Below are 19364 nucleotides of genomic sequence, written 5' to 3'. Positions count from 1 at the left end.
GACTTGTGCTTTGGGACTTCCCTGGTGGCACAGTGGTTAAGAATCCACCTACCAGTGCAGGAGACTCAGGTTCAAGCCCTGGTCCGGGAAGATCCCACATACCGCAGAGCAGCCACAACTGCTCTTTTTAGTAGTTAGTAGTTTAGTAGTTGTGTGCCACAACTACTGAGCCTGAGCTCTAGAGCCCATGAGCCACAACTACTGAAGCCCGCGCACCTAGAACCCATGCTCTACAACAAGAAAAGCCACTGTAATGAGAAGCCCACACACCGCAACGAAGAGTAGCCCCCGCTCGCCGCCACTAGAGAAAAGCCCGCACACAGCGATGAAGACCCAACGCAGCCAAAAAATAAATAGATAAATAAATAAATTTATTTTTTTTAAAAAAGACTTGTGCTTAGATAGTCATCATATACAAATTGATACATCATGCTGAAGTATTAACTTTTCATCAGATCCCTTGAAGTCTGTTCATTTACTCATTCAGTATATACGCAGCAGATATTGATCAAGTGCCTACCTTGTGTCAGGCATTGCTTCAGGTACTGGAGATGACATAGCGAGCACTGACTTAGCTTTTGTTTATTTGTGCCTCACTTTGTAGGAATTCCACTACATGGAAGAAGATCTGTATCGAACAAAGAACACATTGCAAAGCAGAATTAAAGATCGAGAAGATGAAATTCAAAAACTCAGGAATCAGGTATGAAGCAGCATTCACAACTTGGGCAAAGATACCACTGTAAAACTACATTTGTTTTAGAGATACAATAAGACTGTCTTTTCCTGTACTTTCACCTGAATCCTGTTGTTGGAGTAGTGAGGTAAGTTATTTTCAATGTGATATAGAATATTCATCGAATGCCATTTGCGTCTGCATTTGCTGTATTCTAGGGCTTGCTTCTTACACAGGTATCTTGTAACCAGTCACCCAACGAGATGTGAGTTACTCCAGAATTTCATACCATCTAACTTCAGTGGTAGTTTTGCCGATTGCCAGTTTTACAATTGTGTTTTCCTAAGAAAAATCCAAAGATACATTTTCTTTTTAATAGATCTTTCATTAGAGTCACTAAGACCGTTTTATGACTGAAAATGTGAAACACAGAAAATTAACATGTGCCTACCACTCAGATTTGCCAGTCTTTATCATTAACTGACAAAATCGTGCATTCACCTACCCTGTCATTATACACTGTCCTTTCCTCTCTTATATTCACATGATTGACTTAATAAATAATGAACTTATTGATCATTTAAGTAATTTGCAAAAAGATTGACTAGTTCATTTTTCAGGTAGGTGATGACTTTGTTTGAACATGAAAAGTCAAATAATTTAATTTTTTTAAGTTCTTAGACGTCTTAGTAGTCCATAATTTAAAATGTTTAAAAACTTTAAATTTTTATAAGAGTTGGGGACAGCTAATTGATTTTGAGTGTTCCCTTCTCCTTCCCTTTCCTACATTTGTGAAATGATTACAAATGGTAAGATGACTTGCTAACAGAACATTAAAGAAAAGAAAGGAGCATAAACCACCAATCAGTTTAATGCTTAGGTAAACATCCCAATATTTTAAAAATATTTATTGAGTACATACTATGTCTAAGATATTGTGGTATTTTTGTTAATCAAGAATTAACCATAGGAGGTTTTCTCTGAAAGATTTTTCATCTGAGTAAGAAGGAAGTTGTACAATTTAAAAAGATATCAACCCCTTAATACACTGCAAAACAAAACAAAACAAAACAAAACCCCACTCAATCAGTGAGTTAAGATATATACTGAATGAACAATAAAAAATGCTGTTTCTGCTTATCTTATTACCTTTGGGCCTCCTCGGAGAAAAATATCTTGGTTAAAAAATTACATTGCATGGGAGTTCCCTGGTGGTCCAGTGGTTAGGAGTCTGCCTTCCAGTGCAGGGGACGTGGGTTTGATCCCTGGCCGGGGAACTAGGATCCCCCATGCTGTGGGTCACCTGGACCCGTGTGCTGCAACTGGTGAGCCTGTGTGCTCTAGAGCCTGCACACCACACACTAGAGAGAAGCCTGTGCACTGCAACGGAGAGCCCGCTTGCCACAACGAAAGATCCCACGTGCCACAAAGACCCAATGCAGCCAAATAAATAATTTTTTTTTAAAATGACATTGCAGTTTGACTATTTTTTCATTCTTTAAAAATTATTTTATGGGACTAGATAAAAACTTGTGAAAAAAAATGAACCTTGATCTTTATCCCCTAATTAGACTTGTAAAATTAACAAAAATTAATTTGGAATGAAGCTAGGCGTAAGCTACAAAGCTCCTACAAGAAAGTATAGGGAAATCTTTTGCAATTTGGGAGAAGACAGATTTCTTAGGACACACACAAAAAGCACTAACCATTGACGGAAAAAGTGATAAAATTCGACTTCATCAAAATTAAAAAGTTTTGCTTGTCAAAAGACTCCATTACAAAAATGAAAAGAGGTCAGCAACAGACTGGGAGGGGCTAGTTACAGTACATACAGCAGCTGACAGAGGGTTTGTGACCAGGATAAGGACTCTTACTGAAAATAAGGAGATGCACAACTGATTTTTTTTTTAATGGGCAAAAGACTTGGGGAGACAGTTCACAAAAGAAGATTATGAATAGCCAAATAAGCACATGAATAGGTGCTCAAAATCATTAGTCATCAGGGAAATGCAAATTAAAACCTCAGGGAGGTACAGCACTCCACACCCACTGGCAGAAAGTGGAAAGATTGGCGATACCACGTGTTGAGGATGTGGTGCAGTTGGAACTGTCATGCTCTGCGGGCGGAAGGGTACAGTAGTACAGCCACTTAGGAAAACTGGCTGTTTCTGATAAGGTTAGCAACATACATCTAACCTATAACCTCAGATACTTATTTTGTATAAGTGAAGCCATATGTCCACAAAAAGACTTGTACAGGAATATTTGTAGTGGCTTTGTTCATAAATAGCCCAAACTGGAAACAACTGAAATGTCTGTCAACAAGTACGTGGGGGCTTCCCTGGTGGCGCCGTGGTTAAGAATCTGCCTGCCAATGCAGGGGACACGGGTTCGAGCCCTGGTCTGGGAGCAGCTAAGCCCGTGCACCACAACTACTGAGCCTGCGTGCCACAACTACTGAAGCCCACGCTTAGTGCTCTGCAATAAGCGAAGCCACCACAATGAGAAGCCCACACACAACAAAGAGTAGCCCCTGCTCGCCGCAACTAAAAGCCCGTGCGCAGCAGCAAAGACCCAACACAGCCAAAAATTAATTAATTTTTTTTAAAGAAGTACGTGGATAAACACATTGCATACTAAGTGATAAAAAGAAACAAACTACTGATACAACAACGTGGATAAATCTTTTTATTTTTTTAGTTTTTTTAAAAATTATTTTATTTTTGGCTGCATTGGGTCTTTGTTGCTGCATGTGGGCTTTTCTCTAGCTGCGGCGAGCAGGGGCTACTCTTTGTTGCAGTGCACAGGCTTCTCTTTGCGGTGGCTTCTCTTGTTGTGGAGCATGGGCTCTAGGTGCGCGGGCTCAGTAGTTGTGACTCGTGGGCTCTACAGCACAAGCCCAGTAGTTGTGGTGCACGGGCTTAGTTGCTCTGTGGCATGTGGGATCTTCCTGGGCTCGAACCCACGTCTCCTGTATTGGCAGGCGGATTCTTAACCACTGCGCCACCAGAGAAGCCCCGGATAAATCTTTTTAAAAAGCTGCACACAAAAGTGATCATACCATATGATTCCATTTATAGGAAATTCAAGAAAAGGCAAAACTAAATTCTGGTTATAGAAAGCAGAGCAGTGTTGCCTGGGAATGATGGAAATATTCTGTGTTTTGATCTGGGTGTTGGTTGCACAGTAAATATGTTTGTCGAAACTCACTTTATACTTAAGATCTGGGTATTTCACTGAATGTAAATTTTACCTCAACTAAAAAATATTGAAGTGTGGAGTAAGTAGATTGGAGTTCACAGTACAATCTTAAAATTGAGCATTCCTTTTTAGTAGTAAGTAAATCTTAGTTTATACTCAATATAATTCCATTTTGTAGTTACTTACTGTAGACCTAGCCCTGCAGTTAATTTGTGGGAGTGCTGTAAGCGGTTTAGAAGGAAGGAAGCTTGATGGATGGTAACTAGACTTATTGCGTTGATCATTTCACAGTGTATACAAATGTCAAATCATGAAGTTGTATACCTGAAACTAAAAGTCAGCTATACCTCAGTGTAGTTTGTAGTTTGCCCTAGGTTGTAGCTAAGAAGTGGCAGAGCTGGGGTTTTCAACTTGGATCAGTCTCTCAGCCTCTTTTCCGGACTGTGTTGATGCAGACAGTGATTCCTGCCCTCACAGAGCTGACTGGTAGTTTCATTGAGGAGGCGAAGTTGTTACTGTAGTGAAGATGAATGCCAAGATGGTCAGCGGGAGTCTAAAAGAAGGCTGAGAGCAGCTCGGGCTGGAGTAGCTGGAAAGGGATTCAAGGAAGAGGCTTTGAAGGGAGGCAGAGCCTGGAGAAGAGAAGGGGACTGGGTTTGCCCAAAAGGGACAATTTGAACAGCAGAGCAGAGGCCAAATGGGAGCAGAGGAAGATGATACAGATGAGAGCAAATAGAAGATGGGATGAAGTTATTAAGGGGCGACTGTCAGCCAGACCCACTAGGAAAATTCTTTCATATCCCAAAGTGCCATGTGCAAGAGGCACTGTTATCCTCACAGATGAGCAAATAGATTTGGGGAAGTGTAGCAACTTGTCCAAGGTCAGGTAGCTAGGAAGTTGCAGCGCAGAGATTGTGGTTTTTGCACTGCACCACAACTGTTGACTTATGGAGGGTTTTGAATCCAGGTTGAGAAGCTTGAACTGTGTCCTGTGTGGCAGTGCTTTCAAATGTTTTTGACTGTGATGACATAGCAAGAAATAAAATTTAAATCATGTCTCTATACTCACACGTATAAAACCAAAACAGAAGTTTCACGAAAGAATACTCTCACACACTATATGCTGTGCCCTCTATGTACTATTCTGTTCTGTTTTTTTAAATGGCAACTGTGACCTACCAAATTGATTTCATGGCCCACTAATGCAGTTTGAAAATCGCTTCTGTAGATGGTGAAAGAATCGTAGAGTTTTGAGAAATCACTTAATGCCACGGTTTACCTGTGGGAATGTAGTAACGTGGTTTCTGTGTTGTATGCCTTTCGTTTTATGTAGTAATCTTATGAATACTTTGCCTTTCAGCTTACAAATAAAACTTTAAGCAATAGCAGTCAGTCTGAGTTAGAAAATCGACTCCATCAGCTGACAGAGACTCTCATCCAGAAGCAGACCATGCTGGAGAGTCTCAGCACAGAAAAGAACTCTCTGGTCTTCCAGCTGGAGCGCCTTGAGCAGCAAATGAACTCCGCCACTGGAAGCAGTAGTAATGGGTCTTCTATTAACATGTCTGGAGTTGACGGTGGCGAAGGTAAAAAAAAAAAAGGGAATCTCAAAAGAATATTTCATTGCCTTAATTTTCAACGTTGCTAATTCAAACATGATTTGAAAAGTTACAGAGACCATTTTTGTTTAAAAGGAAGCTTTATCTAACAAAGCACCCACTTTTCTCAAGGCCTGGGCTATGCACTGTTTGATATGATCGTTAATGAACTGGACAGTGGGCTGACTACTATCCCTCACTGGTTTTGAACCTGGAGAAGAAGACCCAGGACACCTAACAGGGTGGTGAGGACAAATAATTCAGTTGAGAGGGGCTTTCAGGAATCTTAAAGTAAGACTTGCCTTAATAACCATAATTATGAATATTAAAGTTACTACATAGTCACATGAGTATAGTCACATGAGTATATCCGTGCTCTATAATTTTAATGGAGAAATGTATAGATTCTCAAAATACATGATCAAGAAGAATGTTGAAGATTTTAGCATAAGTTTCAACAGATCAGGTTTTTAGTCTTAGAACTTCATAACTACTTTGACTACAAAGTAGTCATTCAACAAATCTTAGTTCTTTGGCTTTAAATTTTTATAACTTTTTTTCAAATAACATGTTATTTTATATATTTTTTTTAATAACACAGTCTCACTATAAAAAGAAATGCCAAAAAAAGGAAATTAAAATCACCTGATAATCTATTGCCCTCAGATAACATTTTAGAACATCTTTGTCCAGACTATTTTCTTATATATGTTTGCAGTACTTATTTAATTTTTTTCATATAAATGTATTTTAATAATATATTTCATACAATAATGTATATATTGCTTTATAGAAATTTATCACGTGAAAATACTGTAATTTGTTTAATCAGTTCCTTATTGTTGGAGATTGGTAAATGATCAGAAATGGAATTGTTGGGTCAATAAGTACACACATTTAAAGGCTTTTGATTCTTGTTCCCGAAATCAGCAAATAATTATTAAGTGCCCACTCAGTATCAGGTGCTGTTGCAGAGATACAGTGGTCCATAAAAGAGGCCAGACTCTCTGCCCCATAGATCTCACATTCTGGTGTCATTGGGGAATACAGGGGAGGAGACAGGCAGTAAACAAGTGGTATGAGTTGGAGATATGTGCTACAGAGGGAAATGGAGCAGAGAAAGATGTGCAGGGTGCCACATGTGGGGAGGGGATAGTAATTTAAACAGGGTAGTCAAGGAAGACCTCGTTGAAAAGGTGGCATTTTATTAAAGTCCCAAAGGAAGTCAGGTACTAGACTATGAAGAGATCTACAGATAAAGTGTTCCAAGCAGAGAGAAGTGCAAAGGCCCTGAGGCAGGAGTAAAGCTGACATATTGCAGGAGACCAGTGCAGCTGGAGTAGACTGAATGAGGGGCCAGAACTTGGAGGAGGCTGTTTAGGTCTGTATAAGGACTTTTACTCTGAATGAAGTCAGAAGCCATAGAATGGTCTTGAGAGGGGTGACTGAGCTGACCTGTATATATATATATATATATATATATATATATATATTTTTTTTTTTTTTTTTTTTTTTTTTTTTTTGTGGTACGCGGACCTCTCACTGTTGTGGCCTCTCCCGTTGTGGAGCACAGACTCCGGACGCACAGGCTCAGTGGCCATGGCTCACGGGCCCAGCCGCTCCGCGGCATGTGGGATCCTCCCAGACAGGGACATGAACCCGTGTCCCCTGCATCGGCAGGCAGACTCCCAACCACTGCGCCACCAGGGAAGCCCCTGACCTGTATATTTTAACAAGATGTCTCTGGCTGCTGTGTCAAGTGTAGACTGCAGAGAGCTAAGCACTGAGGCAGGGAGACCAGGGAGGGGCATGATATTAACCCCTGTAAGACATGCTGGTGACTCAGACCAGAGTGGGGATGGAGGGGGTGGGTTCAGGATTTATTTTGAAGGAAAGCAGATGGAATTTGCGAGCAGATCAGATGTGGAGTTTGAGAGAAAGGAGGTAAAGGTTTTTGGAAAAGTGGAGTTGTGTATCAAGGTGGGGAAAACTGCAGGAAGAGAACGTGGGCAGCAAGGGCAGGCAATCAGGATGACAGTGCGCGGCGAGCTACGTTGAGGTGTCTACTAGGCATCCAGATGGAGACGAAAGGTGATCGGATGAGCCTGGAGTTGGAGGCGGACTGGGCTGGAGATGCGGATTTGGGAGTTACCAGCTTTGTAGAAAGGGTGTGTGGCCTCACTCCTGCTGGCCCAGGAGGAAAGTGCCCATTAATGCTGCCTCTCCTTGGTAAACTCTGACTTTTGCTAATTTCTTGGGAAAATCATTTTCTTAGTTTTTAAATTTTGATTTTTGCAGGTATGGAAGTTTACACATTTACACTGGCTTTTTAAAAATGTTTTCACCTTTGGTTATTGCTTAAAAGTTGACCTTGAGAATTTCTTCCATATATAACATAAGGTATATTCAACTATAATTTTGTTAGAAAGTTGACTTTGATGTCTGTACGTTAATTACTTATTTTCTTGTTTAAACAGGCACACGTCTGCGAAACGTTCCTGTTCTTTTTAATGACACAGAAACTAATCTGGCAGGAATGTATGGAAAAGTCCGCAAAGCTGCTAGTTCAATTGACCAATTTAGGTAAGCAGTGCCAGCACCAATGAGTGATGGACCATATTTTTGTAACATTCTCCAGTGATTTCAGTCATAGTGGGTCCTGTCCAGCAGAGCTGATATTGATTGATTGAGTGAGTGAGTGAGTGCGCCATGCGGTTTGCGGGATTAGTTTCCTCACCAGGGATTGAACCGGGCCCCCTTGCAGTAGAAGTGCGGAGTCCTAACCACTGAGCCGCCAGGGAATTCCCAAGCTGATTTTTTAAAAAAATACTAATTTATTTATTTGGCTGCACCAGGTCATAGTTGCAGCAGGCAGGAGCTTCATTGCAGCATACGGGCTGTTTAATTGTGGCACGGGATCTTTTTTAGTTGTGGCATGCAGGATCTAGTTCCCTGACCAGGGATTAAACCCAGGCCCCCTGCCTCGGGAGCACGAAGTCTTAACCACTGGACTGCCAGGGAAGTCCCCCGAGCTGATATTTCAGTGTCATGAAATTGCTTTAAGAGGTCTGCCAGTGCCTGTATTTTGTTGAAGGTGTTTAACTCTGATCATTTCTCTTCTTTCTATAATAAACTCTGTTTGAAAACTCATTAAATTTCATTGAGAAAGCCTCTATCATGTAAATGCATCCATTTGAATGTTTTATCTCCTTACTTCATCATATGATTAGAATAAAAGATGCCACTATATATAAATGAATAGTACTTATTTTCATATATATTTCATATATACTATATACATAACATAATTTACATATGTTATATATATTTATAAATAAAACTTTTTATGCTAGTAGTCATCCACCTTATAAAGAAAATGTTTTACCAGTATATGTGTATAGCCTTGATAAAGTTCATATCTAAATAACCTACTAAGCTCTCTTGCCTTTTAGTTTTTGTAATTAAACATAGTTTAAATGAATTGTTGCCTAACAGAGCAATCTTTTCTTACCTTTTTGTGTCAGAATAGAGCTATGGTATTAAAAGTTAGGATGATTTACTAATTTGTATTCCTGAAGCCATGAGCCTTGGATGCCATAGTCACTATCTCCACATTATTGAGCACATCTATTTCAACTATTAATATATTCAACATACATATTAATTTTTAGAGAACATATATGCAAGGCAAGGCATTGTGCTAGGGGTAGTGAAAAAAGCAGGAGGGCATAGAAGAAAGGTGTATCTGTACATGTATCCGTCTTAGGGAAAAAATGTTGCAGAAAGGCACAGTAATAGGTCTGGACATTGTAATGCTTTCCACTCTTACTTAAAGTGTTTACTTGAGTTTCTGTAGTTGGGAGCCTTTTAGAAGTATGTGTCCATGCTAAAGCTCCCAGATTAGCTATTTACAGGTTCATTCCAACTAGACTCTTTTTTCCTATTCATGTGTTCACACTTGCCTTTGGTTCCTAAGAGAAAAATGATTGCTAGAGGGACCAAGTTTGCCTTCTACAGTTGTAGCTGAAGAATTAAGAGGAATAGCTTGTGCTAAAAGCTTAACGGTCAATCCCCAAATAATGATAAAAGTATTTGTTCACTGCTATGATATGTTATACCATTATTTCAAATAATCATTTAACAGTCTACTATAAAACAGAAATCATCTGTCTTTTATGGTAGCCACATAAATAGTTTAAATGAGTAAAGTCTTAAAAAGCATGACGAGATATTACCACAGGAACGTGTTTTGAGTGTAACTCTCTCCTCTCTCTCCACCCCTACCACTTGCACAGCATCCGTCTGGGAATTTTTCTCCGAAGATACCCCATGGCACGAGTTTTTGTAATTATATATATGGTAAGTAAACTTGTTTGCAAAAACAGTGCTGCATTTGATTTTTAACTAGTTTTTTTCAGCTGCTGATCTTTTTGACTAAACTTTTAGCAATCAATTTTGAAAGAGAATAGAACTCATTTTTGGTAATTAAGATTTTTTTTCTTAAAGTATGCAAGTAATGTTGATAATTCATTATGTCTAAAAAATAAATTGCTTGAAAGCTTTTCCGACAATAAAACTAACTGTAGTGCAGTTTAATGATTACCTTTATTTCTAAGCCCCTCCAGTGATACAGTACAAAACAATTGATTTCATTTTTATCTTGAAGTAAATAAAGTTTAATTATTTCCATGTGTTTTGCTTTATTTCCTAAAGAGATCTCAAAGTTGATGTATTTTCTTTCTTAGATTTCTTAGCTCTAATAAAATGGTTACCATAGTTTGGGATGCTGTGTCATATCTTCTGTGAGCCTAAAAAGCCCTCTGACTGTTCTGAGTGGGGATGTCTAAAAGTAGTTGAACTGAATTAAGACGGGCAGTTTTCTTGAGAATAAATAAAGCATACTTAGAAATTTCCTTGTGAGCCACTAGAGGGAAGAGTTACTCCTTTAAACAAAAAGGTTTTAAGATGAGAGGGGGATGGGGAGAGCGAAAGAAAAAGAAATTGAATGGCGTCAGAAAGGATTCAGAACATGCCCACATCTGGGTGGGGAGATTATGAGGAGCACAGGCATCCTCTGTCAGCATGAGATGCGACGTTGCACTTCTTGTGTGCAAGGCACTTCGTGATGGAACCTCATCATGTCAGTACCACCATGAGGGAGTTAGTGGAAATGTATCACTGCAGGTCCTGTTCTGACCCTAAATCGACCTCTGAAACCTGACACATTATTCCTGTCAAAAATGTCTTCCCATCTCCTCTTCACCAAATCATGGCTAAACCCTCTTTCAAAACACCAACCACAACTCTGTTCTAAAAAGCCTTTCCAGCCAACTTCATGTATACCTAGCAGTTTTAATCAGGCCATCTACCCTGCATTGTAACCCCCGATGGGCTAGTTATGTGTACATGTGCATGTTTTGAATGTGTTCAAGACTTTGCTCCTCTCAGTTGAGAATGCTGTCGGTATTGTAGCTCTTTATTACCTTCCATTGCACTTTTTAGCTAATTCGACTATACAGTTGTTTCTTCCTTGTTTATCCAATAAACACGTACCGCGTGCCTACACTGTTGCAGAGCACACTAGCCACAGGAATACAGAGACAAACGAGACGTAGCTTCTGCCCTCAGCGCACTGCACAGTGGGCCTTTAGGGAGGATTGATTTATTGGCTAATCCATAAATTGTTTTTTCTTTCTTCAGGCTTTGCTTCACCTCTGGGTCATGATTGTTCTGTTGACTTACACACCGGAAATGCACCATGACCAGCCACATGGCAGATGAACTGAGCCTGGTTGCTTTGGTGGTTGGTCGTCTCTCTCCAGTTTTGGGGTCTGCAGAAGGGTCACTTGCCTGAAATTCCTGAGAAGGGTACACAAGATTATTTTATCACTACAAGCGTTTAACTTTTTAAGTTATTATACAAGTACTCTGCTACCGAAATCTTCCTCTGATTTCCTTCAAATGGTAAGAGTTTCTAAAAACAAAAATAATCCAATGAGCTCAGCTCTTGCTTCTTCTGAGGTCAGGGGCTCAGTGTATATATGCATACACACGGAGATGCTGGGGGTGTCTGCCTCTGTACAGACCATCCTGTATTTTAGGTGACACTCGTTATGGGTTATAATCAGGGAAACTAGTTGTATTTAGTGATATAAATAAAATGTTTTCTTTTTGATAATTCAGTCTGCTTTGTATTTTCATATATTTAACTTTGCAAATGTAGATTTACTTTTTACATTGTTAAATGCTTGATTGGTATAAATCTTTCTATAAATACATAAGTAAAATTTACTGTGCATTTTTCTTTTAAAAATAATAATTTTTCACTCCCATATAAACAAGACCTTTCCAGATCGGCGTTCACGAGCAGAGCCAGAAATCAGAGCCGATGCCACTTGTAATTGCATTAGTGGTGTGTGCGCTTCTTTTCCTCCCCCCTCCCCACCCCACGTGCCGTCTTCCTTTGATTCTTATTCGTTCATCCATTGTCTTCCTTCACCTGTTTTCCTTTTCTCTAGCCTATACCTTGGGTTGGCTCAGGACATCCATAGCCCCTCTGGTAGCATTTAGGAATCAAATTTGGTTTAACACCCTTTGTGTTTTTAAAATACTCCAAGGCAGAGACGATATAGAGTTATTCTTTGAAAAGGGACATTTTCTTTGCCTTAAGTCCAGTATAATGTCTGTTTTGGCTTTCCTTGTCATCTACATGTCTGAATTCTCATTTTGTCCATGCCGGGCACTGGCAGTCTCTCTTCATATATAATTAGCAATGTAGATCCTGGGCTGGGCAAAAGGTATAGTCCTTCCTGTCAGGAATGCCTTTGCAGTAGCCTGCTGGTGCCTAACAGAAAACCTGACCAGTTTCTAGTCTTAATGATATTTATACTATGACTTTAATTGTCCTATAAATTCTTCAAAGGTTTTGGTATGCTAGATGTATATGTTTCTCATTTTTCATCAGAGAATGAAGTTTTACAGGTCATCTTAGGTGTGTTTGGGCTTTTTTCCAATTTAACATGAATGAAAAGGGTAGAGAGTTCTATACCATCTAAAGGTGGATATGAGATTTTGGAGGCTAGGGTAGAGACATGTTATTAAATCTACATCTCACAGATTTTTTTTAAAAAAAATTAATTAACTATTTTTGGCTGCGTTGGGTCTGTTGCTGTGCGCAGGCTTTCTCTAGTTGCGGCAAGTGGGGGCTACTCATCGTTGTGGTGCACGGACTTGTCATTGCGGTAGCTTCTCTTTTTGTGGAGCATGGGCTCTAGGCATGCAGGCTTCAGTAGTTGTGGTGCGCGGGCTTCAGTAGTTGTGGCTCACGTGCTCTAGAGTGCAGGCTCAGTAGTTACGGCGCTCGAGCTTAGCTGCTCCGTGGCATGTGGGATCTTCCCAGACCAGGGCTCGAACCCGTGTCCCCTGCATTGGCAGGTGGATTCTTAACCACTATGCCACCAAGGAAGTCCCTATATGTCATAGTTCTTATTCAGGTGTGATAGCCTATTAGAGTCTGAGCTGTGAAGTCAAGTCTTATCTCAAACAGAGTGAAGAGTTTAGACTTGTTAATACCTTTTAAAGGTTTTTTTTTTTTTCTCTTCTAATTTGGAACCATTTCTGGAAAATGATTAAAACCAGGTTACATACTTAAAATGGAAAATGGCACCTGCTTCATCATCGTGTATTGCCAGACTTCCCGGCTCTGCATGTCCTCCTGGTTTTTGTTGGGATGGCTCTAATCTTTTGTTCAGTTTTTACGCATTCTTGGCTTTGGAAATAGTTTGACAAAGTGTTTCTGAGATTATTTTTCTGAAGTTACTTAAATCTTTAATTGACTTTTAGTTTCTGTATTCTTGACCACTAACACAATAGGGGATTTTTTAAAGTCTCCCATTCACTTATCCTCAGATAACATGAAACCTTCTTGACTTACTTAAAAGGATTGTGTGAGAGCTGAACTTTTTTCTTTTCAATGTAGTACTTTGTATTTATAGCTGTCAGTTGGAAAATAAGATTATTTTATTATTTTAAGATTTCCCTTTCTCTAGACTTTGTGCTTTCTAAAACCTACCATTTCTGTTGCTGCAGGACAGAAACTTCAAAGGAAAAGCATGGGTTGTTAAAACGTGGAACTAGGTCTACCCTGGTTAGTTTTGTCAATAAGGGAATAACGTCTGGGGCTGGACATTCTAGCCTTCATTTAGGAAGGCTTACATACAACTCACCCTGGAGGGGAAAAAAACCAACCTACTCAAATATGCCTTGCTGGGCTCCAGCTCCCTACTTTAGGAGGTCAGCTGTATTGGAAAAGGCCAGTATGGGCATCTTGGTCTAGATGGAAGTAGAAGGACAGAACTGCTAAAGCCAAAGGGACTAACAGCCTAAAGCCCTTCGGGCTGTGATTGGTCAGAAGCAAGAAATGACAGAAAAATGTCTTAGTGGTTTTTCTGAACATGTTGAGGCTAGTATTCTTAGGAACTCTTTCCTGAGTGAGAAGGCTGTGGGTTGAGTGTTTCTGAACTTCTGCAGTTCTAACATGTGGTCTGCTGTTCAGACACAGATTCCAACACAAACCCCTCCAAGCAAAGGAAACTTTTTTTTGTACGAACAGTTGAGTCGTCAGGTGTGTTACACACAGAAACCTCATTTACAGAAGATGTCTTGAAGAGAAAAAAGTGGTGGTAAAATAATCTTAAGCCATCACAGGACTATAAGATAGTTCAAATTACATACCCTTGTGCTGGCCCCTTCTAGGAACTGGGAATAGAGTGGCGAAAAAAAGTCCCTGCCCTCTTGGAGCTTACCTTTGAGTGGGGAAGGCAGACTACAAACATATGCATGATGTGTCACTAAGAGTTAAATGCTGTGAATAAATAAATAAATAAATAAATGCTGTGAATAAATAAAACGAGGCAAAGGTGTAGAGAGACATGGGCGAGGAGAGAGGGAAGTCCTCCCTGCAGAGGTGACACTGGTGCAGAGCCTGAATAAGGTGTCAGGCCATGCAGAATGGAGTGGCAGTGGGTTAAAGTGCAAAGGCCCTGAAAGGTGCTAAATTTGCTGAGGTGAGGACAGGCTGAACCCAAGGAGGTGATTTTCCTATGTAGTTACAAAGAATACCAGGTCAATGAATTGGTACTTCCCCCATAACTTCTTGGTCTCCGCATTCATAGTTAATGCCTCATCTTTGTTCAAGTCAAGGACAAAGAGAAAAATGAAATCCAAGAGCAGAGCCCTTCATATCTGAAGGCAAATGTCTCTCATCCTTTGATCAACCAGCCTAAGCATGGCTCACTGTCCGGCACCAGCGCTCTTATAAACTCAAAATGACATTTCTGATCCCGTGAGGACAAAGATACTACCTTTTTTATCCGCTATTATATCCTTAACGCCTAGAACACTGCCTGACATATAACCGGCCTTCAGTTGTTGTTCATTGAACTTCATGGACTGAATCGCAAAACGCTAAATTCACACATAACTCCTCGAGAGCTCCTCGGACCTTCACTCAGCATCTGTCCCGTCCACGCAGCACCTCTGGTTTCCAAAACCAGAGCAAAGAACTGTAACTGGCCAGGCACATTGCTAGTGGCGAGGACTTAGATTGGGCAGCTTGTCAGTGTTTTTCCCAAAGAGGGAAAAGCCATAATACTTTAAAATATAAAAGCAAAAGGTGACCTGAGGATTTTGCGGGTCCTAGATGTTCATAGTGAAGACCTTCACTAGGGAAAGTTCAGTCTTGCTTAATGACTCTCCCAAAAGACAGGCAACGCTACCTTACAGTGGAGGAGCCTTCTGAAAGCAATAAGATATTTAGATTCACTTTTTGAAAGTTCTGCAAAGCAACATGTAGGTACAATCAGGTTCTTTTCTAATGTCAAATTAAGTTTCCTCTCTACTCCACTGGACCTCTCCTCTTTAGCCGATTAGCTTCTTGTGGTGCTAGTTAAACTGAGTTTACACAAAGTATATAATAACGTTTATGCATGTAAACTTATCAAATACTAACAATTTGCTTTAACTCACAAATGTGGCTTTAAGTCAGCCGAACTCAAGAATTAATTAAAACAAATGTAACTCGGGCTAGAACATGCATTCTCATCGTGGGCTGATATCACCTTCAGGGGGGTGAAAATTGATTTTTAGATGGGGAAAAATATTTTACTGTTTATATATATAAAGCCCAAATATACATGCAGTACATAACAGTATATCTGTGACATTAAGATTTTATTGGGGTAGGGAGTAATAATGAAAAAAAAAAGTTGAGAAATACTGGGCTAGAAAGATAAAGCAACCTAGATCCTGCCCTTGTGGAGCCTACATTTTTTTTTTAATCTTATTTTTTTATACAGCAGGTTCTTATTAGTTATCCATTTTACACATATTAGTGTATACATGTCAATCCCAGTCTCCCAACTCATCCCACCAGCACCACTACCACCCTCCCCGCCGCTTTCCCCCCTTGGTGTCCATACGTTTATTCTCTACATCTGTGTCTCCATTTCTGCCTTGCAAACCGGTTCATCTGTACCATTTTTCTAGATTCCACATATATGCATCAATATACAATATTTATTTTTCTCTTTCTGACTTACTTCACTCTGTATGGCAGTCTCTAGGTCCATCCACATCTCTACAAATGACCCAATTGGCATTCCTTTTTATGGCTGACTAATATTCCATTGTATATATGTACCACATGATCTTTATCCATTCATTTGTCAATGGGTATTTAGGTTGCTTCCATGACCTGGCTATTGTAAATAGTGCTGCAATGAACATTGGGGTGCATGTGTCTTTTTGAATTATGGCTTTCTCTGGGTGTATGCCCAGTAGTGGGATTGCTGGGTTATATGGTAATTCTATTTTTAGTTTTTCAAGGAATCTCCATACTGTTTTCCATAGTGGCTGTATCAATTTACATTCCCACCAAAAGTGCAAGAGGGTTCCCTGTTCTCCACACCCTCTCCAGCATTTGTTGTTTGTAGATTTTCTGATAATGTGCATTCTGATCCGTGTGAGCTGATACCTCATGGTAGTTTTGATTTGCATTTCTCTAATAATTAGTGATGTTGAGCAGCTTTTCATGTGCCTCTTGCCCATCTGTATGTCTTCTTTGGAGAAATGTCTATTTAGATCTTCTGCCCATTTTTTGACTGGGTTGTTTGTTTTTTTTTAATATTGAGCTGCATGAGCTGTTTAGATATTTTGGAGATTAATCCTTTGTCCATTGACTCGTTTGCAAATATTTTCTCCCATTCTGAGGGTTGTCTTTTCATCTTGTTTATAATTTCCTTTGCTGTGCAAAAGCTTTTAAATTTCATTAGGTCCCATTTGTTTATTTTTGTTTTTATTTCCATTACTCTAGGAGGTGGGTCAAAAAAGATCTTGCTGTGATTTTTGTCAAAGAGTGTTCTTCCTAAGTCTTCCTCTAAGAGGTTTTTTTTTTCTTTTATAAATTTACTTTTTATTTTTATCTTTGGCTGTGTCGGGTCTTTGTTGTTGTGTGCAGGCTTCGTCTGGTTGCAGTGAGCGGGGGCTACTCTTTGTTGCGGTGCGCGGGCTTCTCATTGCAGCAGCTTCTCTTGTTGCGGAGCACGGGCTCTAGGTGCACAGGCTTCAGTAGTTGTGGCACGTGAGCTCTAGAGCACAGTCTCAGTAGTTGTGGTGCACGGGCTTAGTTGCTCTGTGGCATGTGGGATCTTCCCGGGCCAGGGCTCGAATCCATGTCACCAGCATTGGCAGGCGGATTCTTAACCACTCTGCCACCAGGGAAGCCCCTCCTCTAAGAGTTTTATAGTGGCCGATCTTATATTTAGGTCTTTAATCCATTTTGAGTTTATTTTTGTGTACGGTATTAGGGAGTGTTGTAATTTCATTCATTTATGTATAGCTGTCCAGTTTTCCCAGCACCATTTATTGAAGAGACTGTCTTTTCTCCATTGTATATCCTTGGCTCCTTTGTCATAGATTAGTTGACCATAGGTGTGTGGGTTTATCTCTGTGCAGCCTACATTCTAAGGAAACTGGTTTTTAAAGTCATGCATGATCTGCCCTCACTGCCTCATGAGCTTCAAGCCACCCCCACATCTACTACACTCCAGCCTCTTGTACCATCCTAGTCTCTTGCTGTTCCAACTATTCACTGCCTATTCTTACGGGAAAATTTTACTTCTGTCCCGCTGATGTCAGCCTTGGCCATATGACCTGACTTGCTTTGGCTGATGAAATGTGAGTGGAAGGGACATGAGCTATTCCCAAGCAGAGGTTTTAAGCATCATGGTTTTGCCCCCTAACTTGTTCCTCCACCATGAGCCCAACATGTTCTAGACAGGGGCTGCTCCTGGAATGAAGAGGACGTAGAGCAGAGCCAAAACATGGCGCATGTCAACAATGGACATGTAGCTTGAACAAAAGTAAAACTTGGCTTTTGTGAGCCCCTGAGATTTGGGAGTTTGGTTGTTACTGCATCACAACCCAGCGATAGATGACTAATGGACCCACCAACGCCCCCTGCTTTCTCTCCACCTCCAGACCTCCCCTCTGCTTAAAGACACTTCCCTTCTTGGTTCCCGGCCCCTCCTGCTGTCAGCTGAGATGCTGCTTTCTCTATTAAGTCAGAATTCCTCCCCTCCCCTCCCCACCAAAATTATACCAGGCTAGGTATCTCTAGTAGGCAGAATAATGTCCACCCCCGCAAATGTGTCCATGTCCTAATCCCTGAAACATATAAATATGTTATGTCAAAACATTGCAGATGTGATTAAGGATTGTAACAAAAGGAGATTATCCTAAATTAACCAGCTGTGCCCGATGTAATCATAAGGGTCCTTAAAAGATGGAAGAAGAAAGCATCAGAGTCAGAGATGTCATGACAGCAGAAGTCAGAATGATTGAATTGCTGGCTTTGAAGATGGAGGAGGGGCCATGAGCCAAGGAATGCAGGCAGCCTCTAGAAGCTGGAAAAGGCCAGGAAGCAGATTCTCTCCTAGAGCCTCCACAAAGGAATACAGCCCCGCCAAGACTTTGATTTGGACCCAGTGAGACCCACTTCAGACTTCTGACCTCCATGACTGTAAGAGAATAAATTTGTGTTGTTTTTAGGCACTTAGTTTGTGGTAATTTGTTACAGCAGCAAAAGACTCTGATACGGTGTCCTTCCCTGGTTATGAACCCCAGTCACACACTGGTTCCCTAAACATAATACTGACGCTGAATTGAATTGCCTCTTCACTTTCCATCACGCCATCATTTGGAATGAACAAACAACTTTCTAAACCAGGACTCATGAGGAACAGAGATGGGTGACAAAGTAGTATAAACCTAAGGCTGGATGCTACAACTTTCTGGCTTGCTGAAGCCAGCTGTGGTTCTGGGCAAGTCACTAAAATGTCTCCGACCCTCGATTTCCTAATCTTTAAGAATGGAGAAGCTGGAAAGAATCACAAAGGATTTCCCCACGTAAAAGGAGCATTTTCTAAGTTGAAAGTGTATCCGAGTGTTAGTTTCTTATCGGGTGCTATATTTATTTTAAAGCTGGATGGGAGTGAGAAAGTAGAAGACGGCCCTACTGACAAGCAGTCAGCCGTGTTCCCAGCTGAACATGAACAATACTCAGAACAAGATATTGAAAAGGGCACTCTTGTGAGCCCCCAAATTACTAAACACCCCCCCACCCTGACAAGCATTCCTCCTTTCTGAGCAATTGCTGCTGTTTCACCAAAAACAACTCAAGCCCCATTTTAACTCTCCTTCTAGGTGACAATCACTGAAGTACTCAATTACCCAGTTGCCCCTGCTGCTTGACAGCATCCAGCCCAGAACAGGCCCCTGGTTCTTTAATGGCCCCCACAATCGTCCAACACAAACACAAACTCTAGAAGAAG

General features: G+C 40.5%; 1 protein-coding gene across 2 annotated transcripts in view; it reads left to right on the top strand.

Moving 5' to 3' along the window:
* The window catches only part of GOLGA5 (golgin A5), a 41832-nt gene extending 23251 nt beyond the window's left edge, over nucleotides 1-18581 (top strand). Inside the window, exons 9-14 of one of the 2 annotated variants that reach the window (XR_009334495.2) lie at nucleotides 605-703; nucleotides 5238-5463; nucleotides 7953-8058; nucleotides 9771-9834; nucleotides 11176-11439; nucleotides 18305-18581. Coding sequence is in view for 1 of the 2 variants with exons in the window: in XM_059056878.2 (XP_058912861.1) it covers nucleotides 605-703; nucleotides 5238-5463; nucleotides 7953-8058; nucleotides 9771-9834; nucleotides 11176-11256 (576 nt within the window). In the remaining variant the exon portion in view is untranslated. Of the gene's footprint in view, nucleotides 1-604; nucleotides 704-5237; nucleotides 5464-7952; nucleotides 8059-9770; nucleotides 9835-11175; nucleotides 11654-18304 lie in introns of those variants that run through there. The other variant, XM_059056878.2, reaches the window with a different exon arrangement.
* The last annotated feature ends 783 nt before the right edge of the window (nucleotides 18582-19364 follow it).

Source organism: Kogia breviceps, chromosome 3, assembly GCF_026419965.1.
Source record: "Kogia breviceps isolate mKogBre1 chromosome 3, mKogBre1 haplotype 1, whole genome shotgun sequence".
NCBI lineage: Eukaryota > Metazoa > Chordata > Mammalia > Artiodactyla > Physeteridae > Kogia > Kogia breviceps.
The sequence above is the reverse complement of the archived record's forward strand: the minus strand, read 5'-3'. Positions and strand labels throughout refer to the sequence as shown.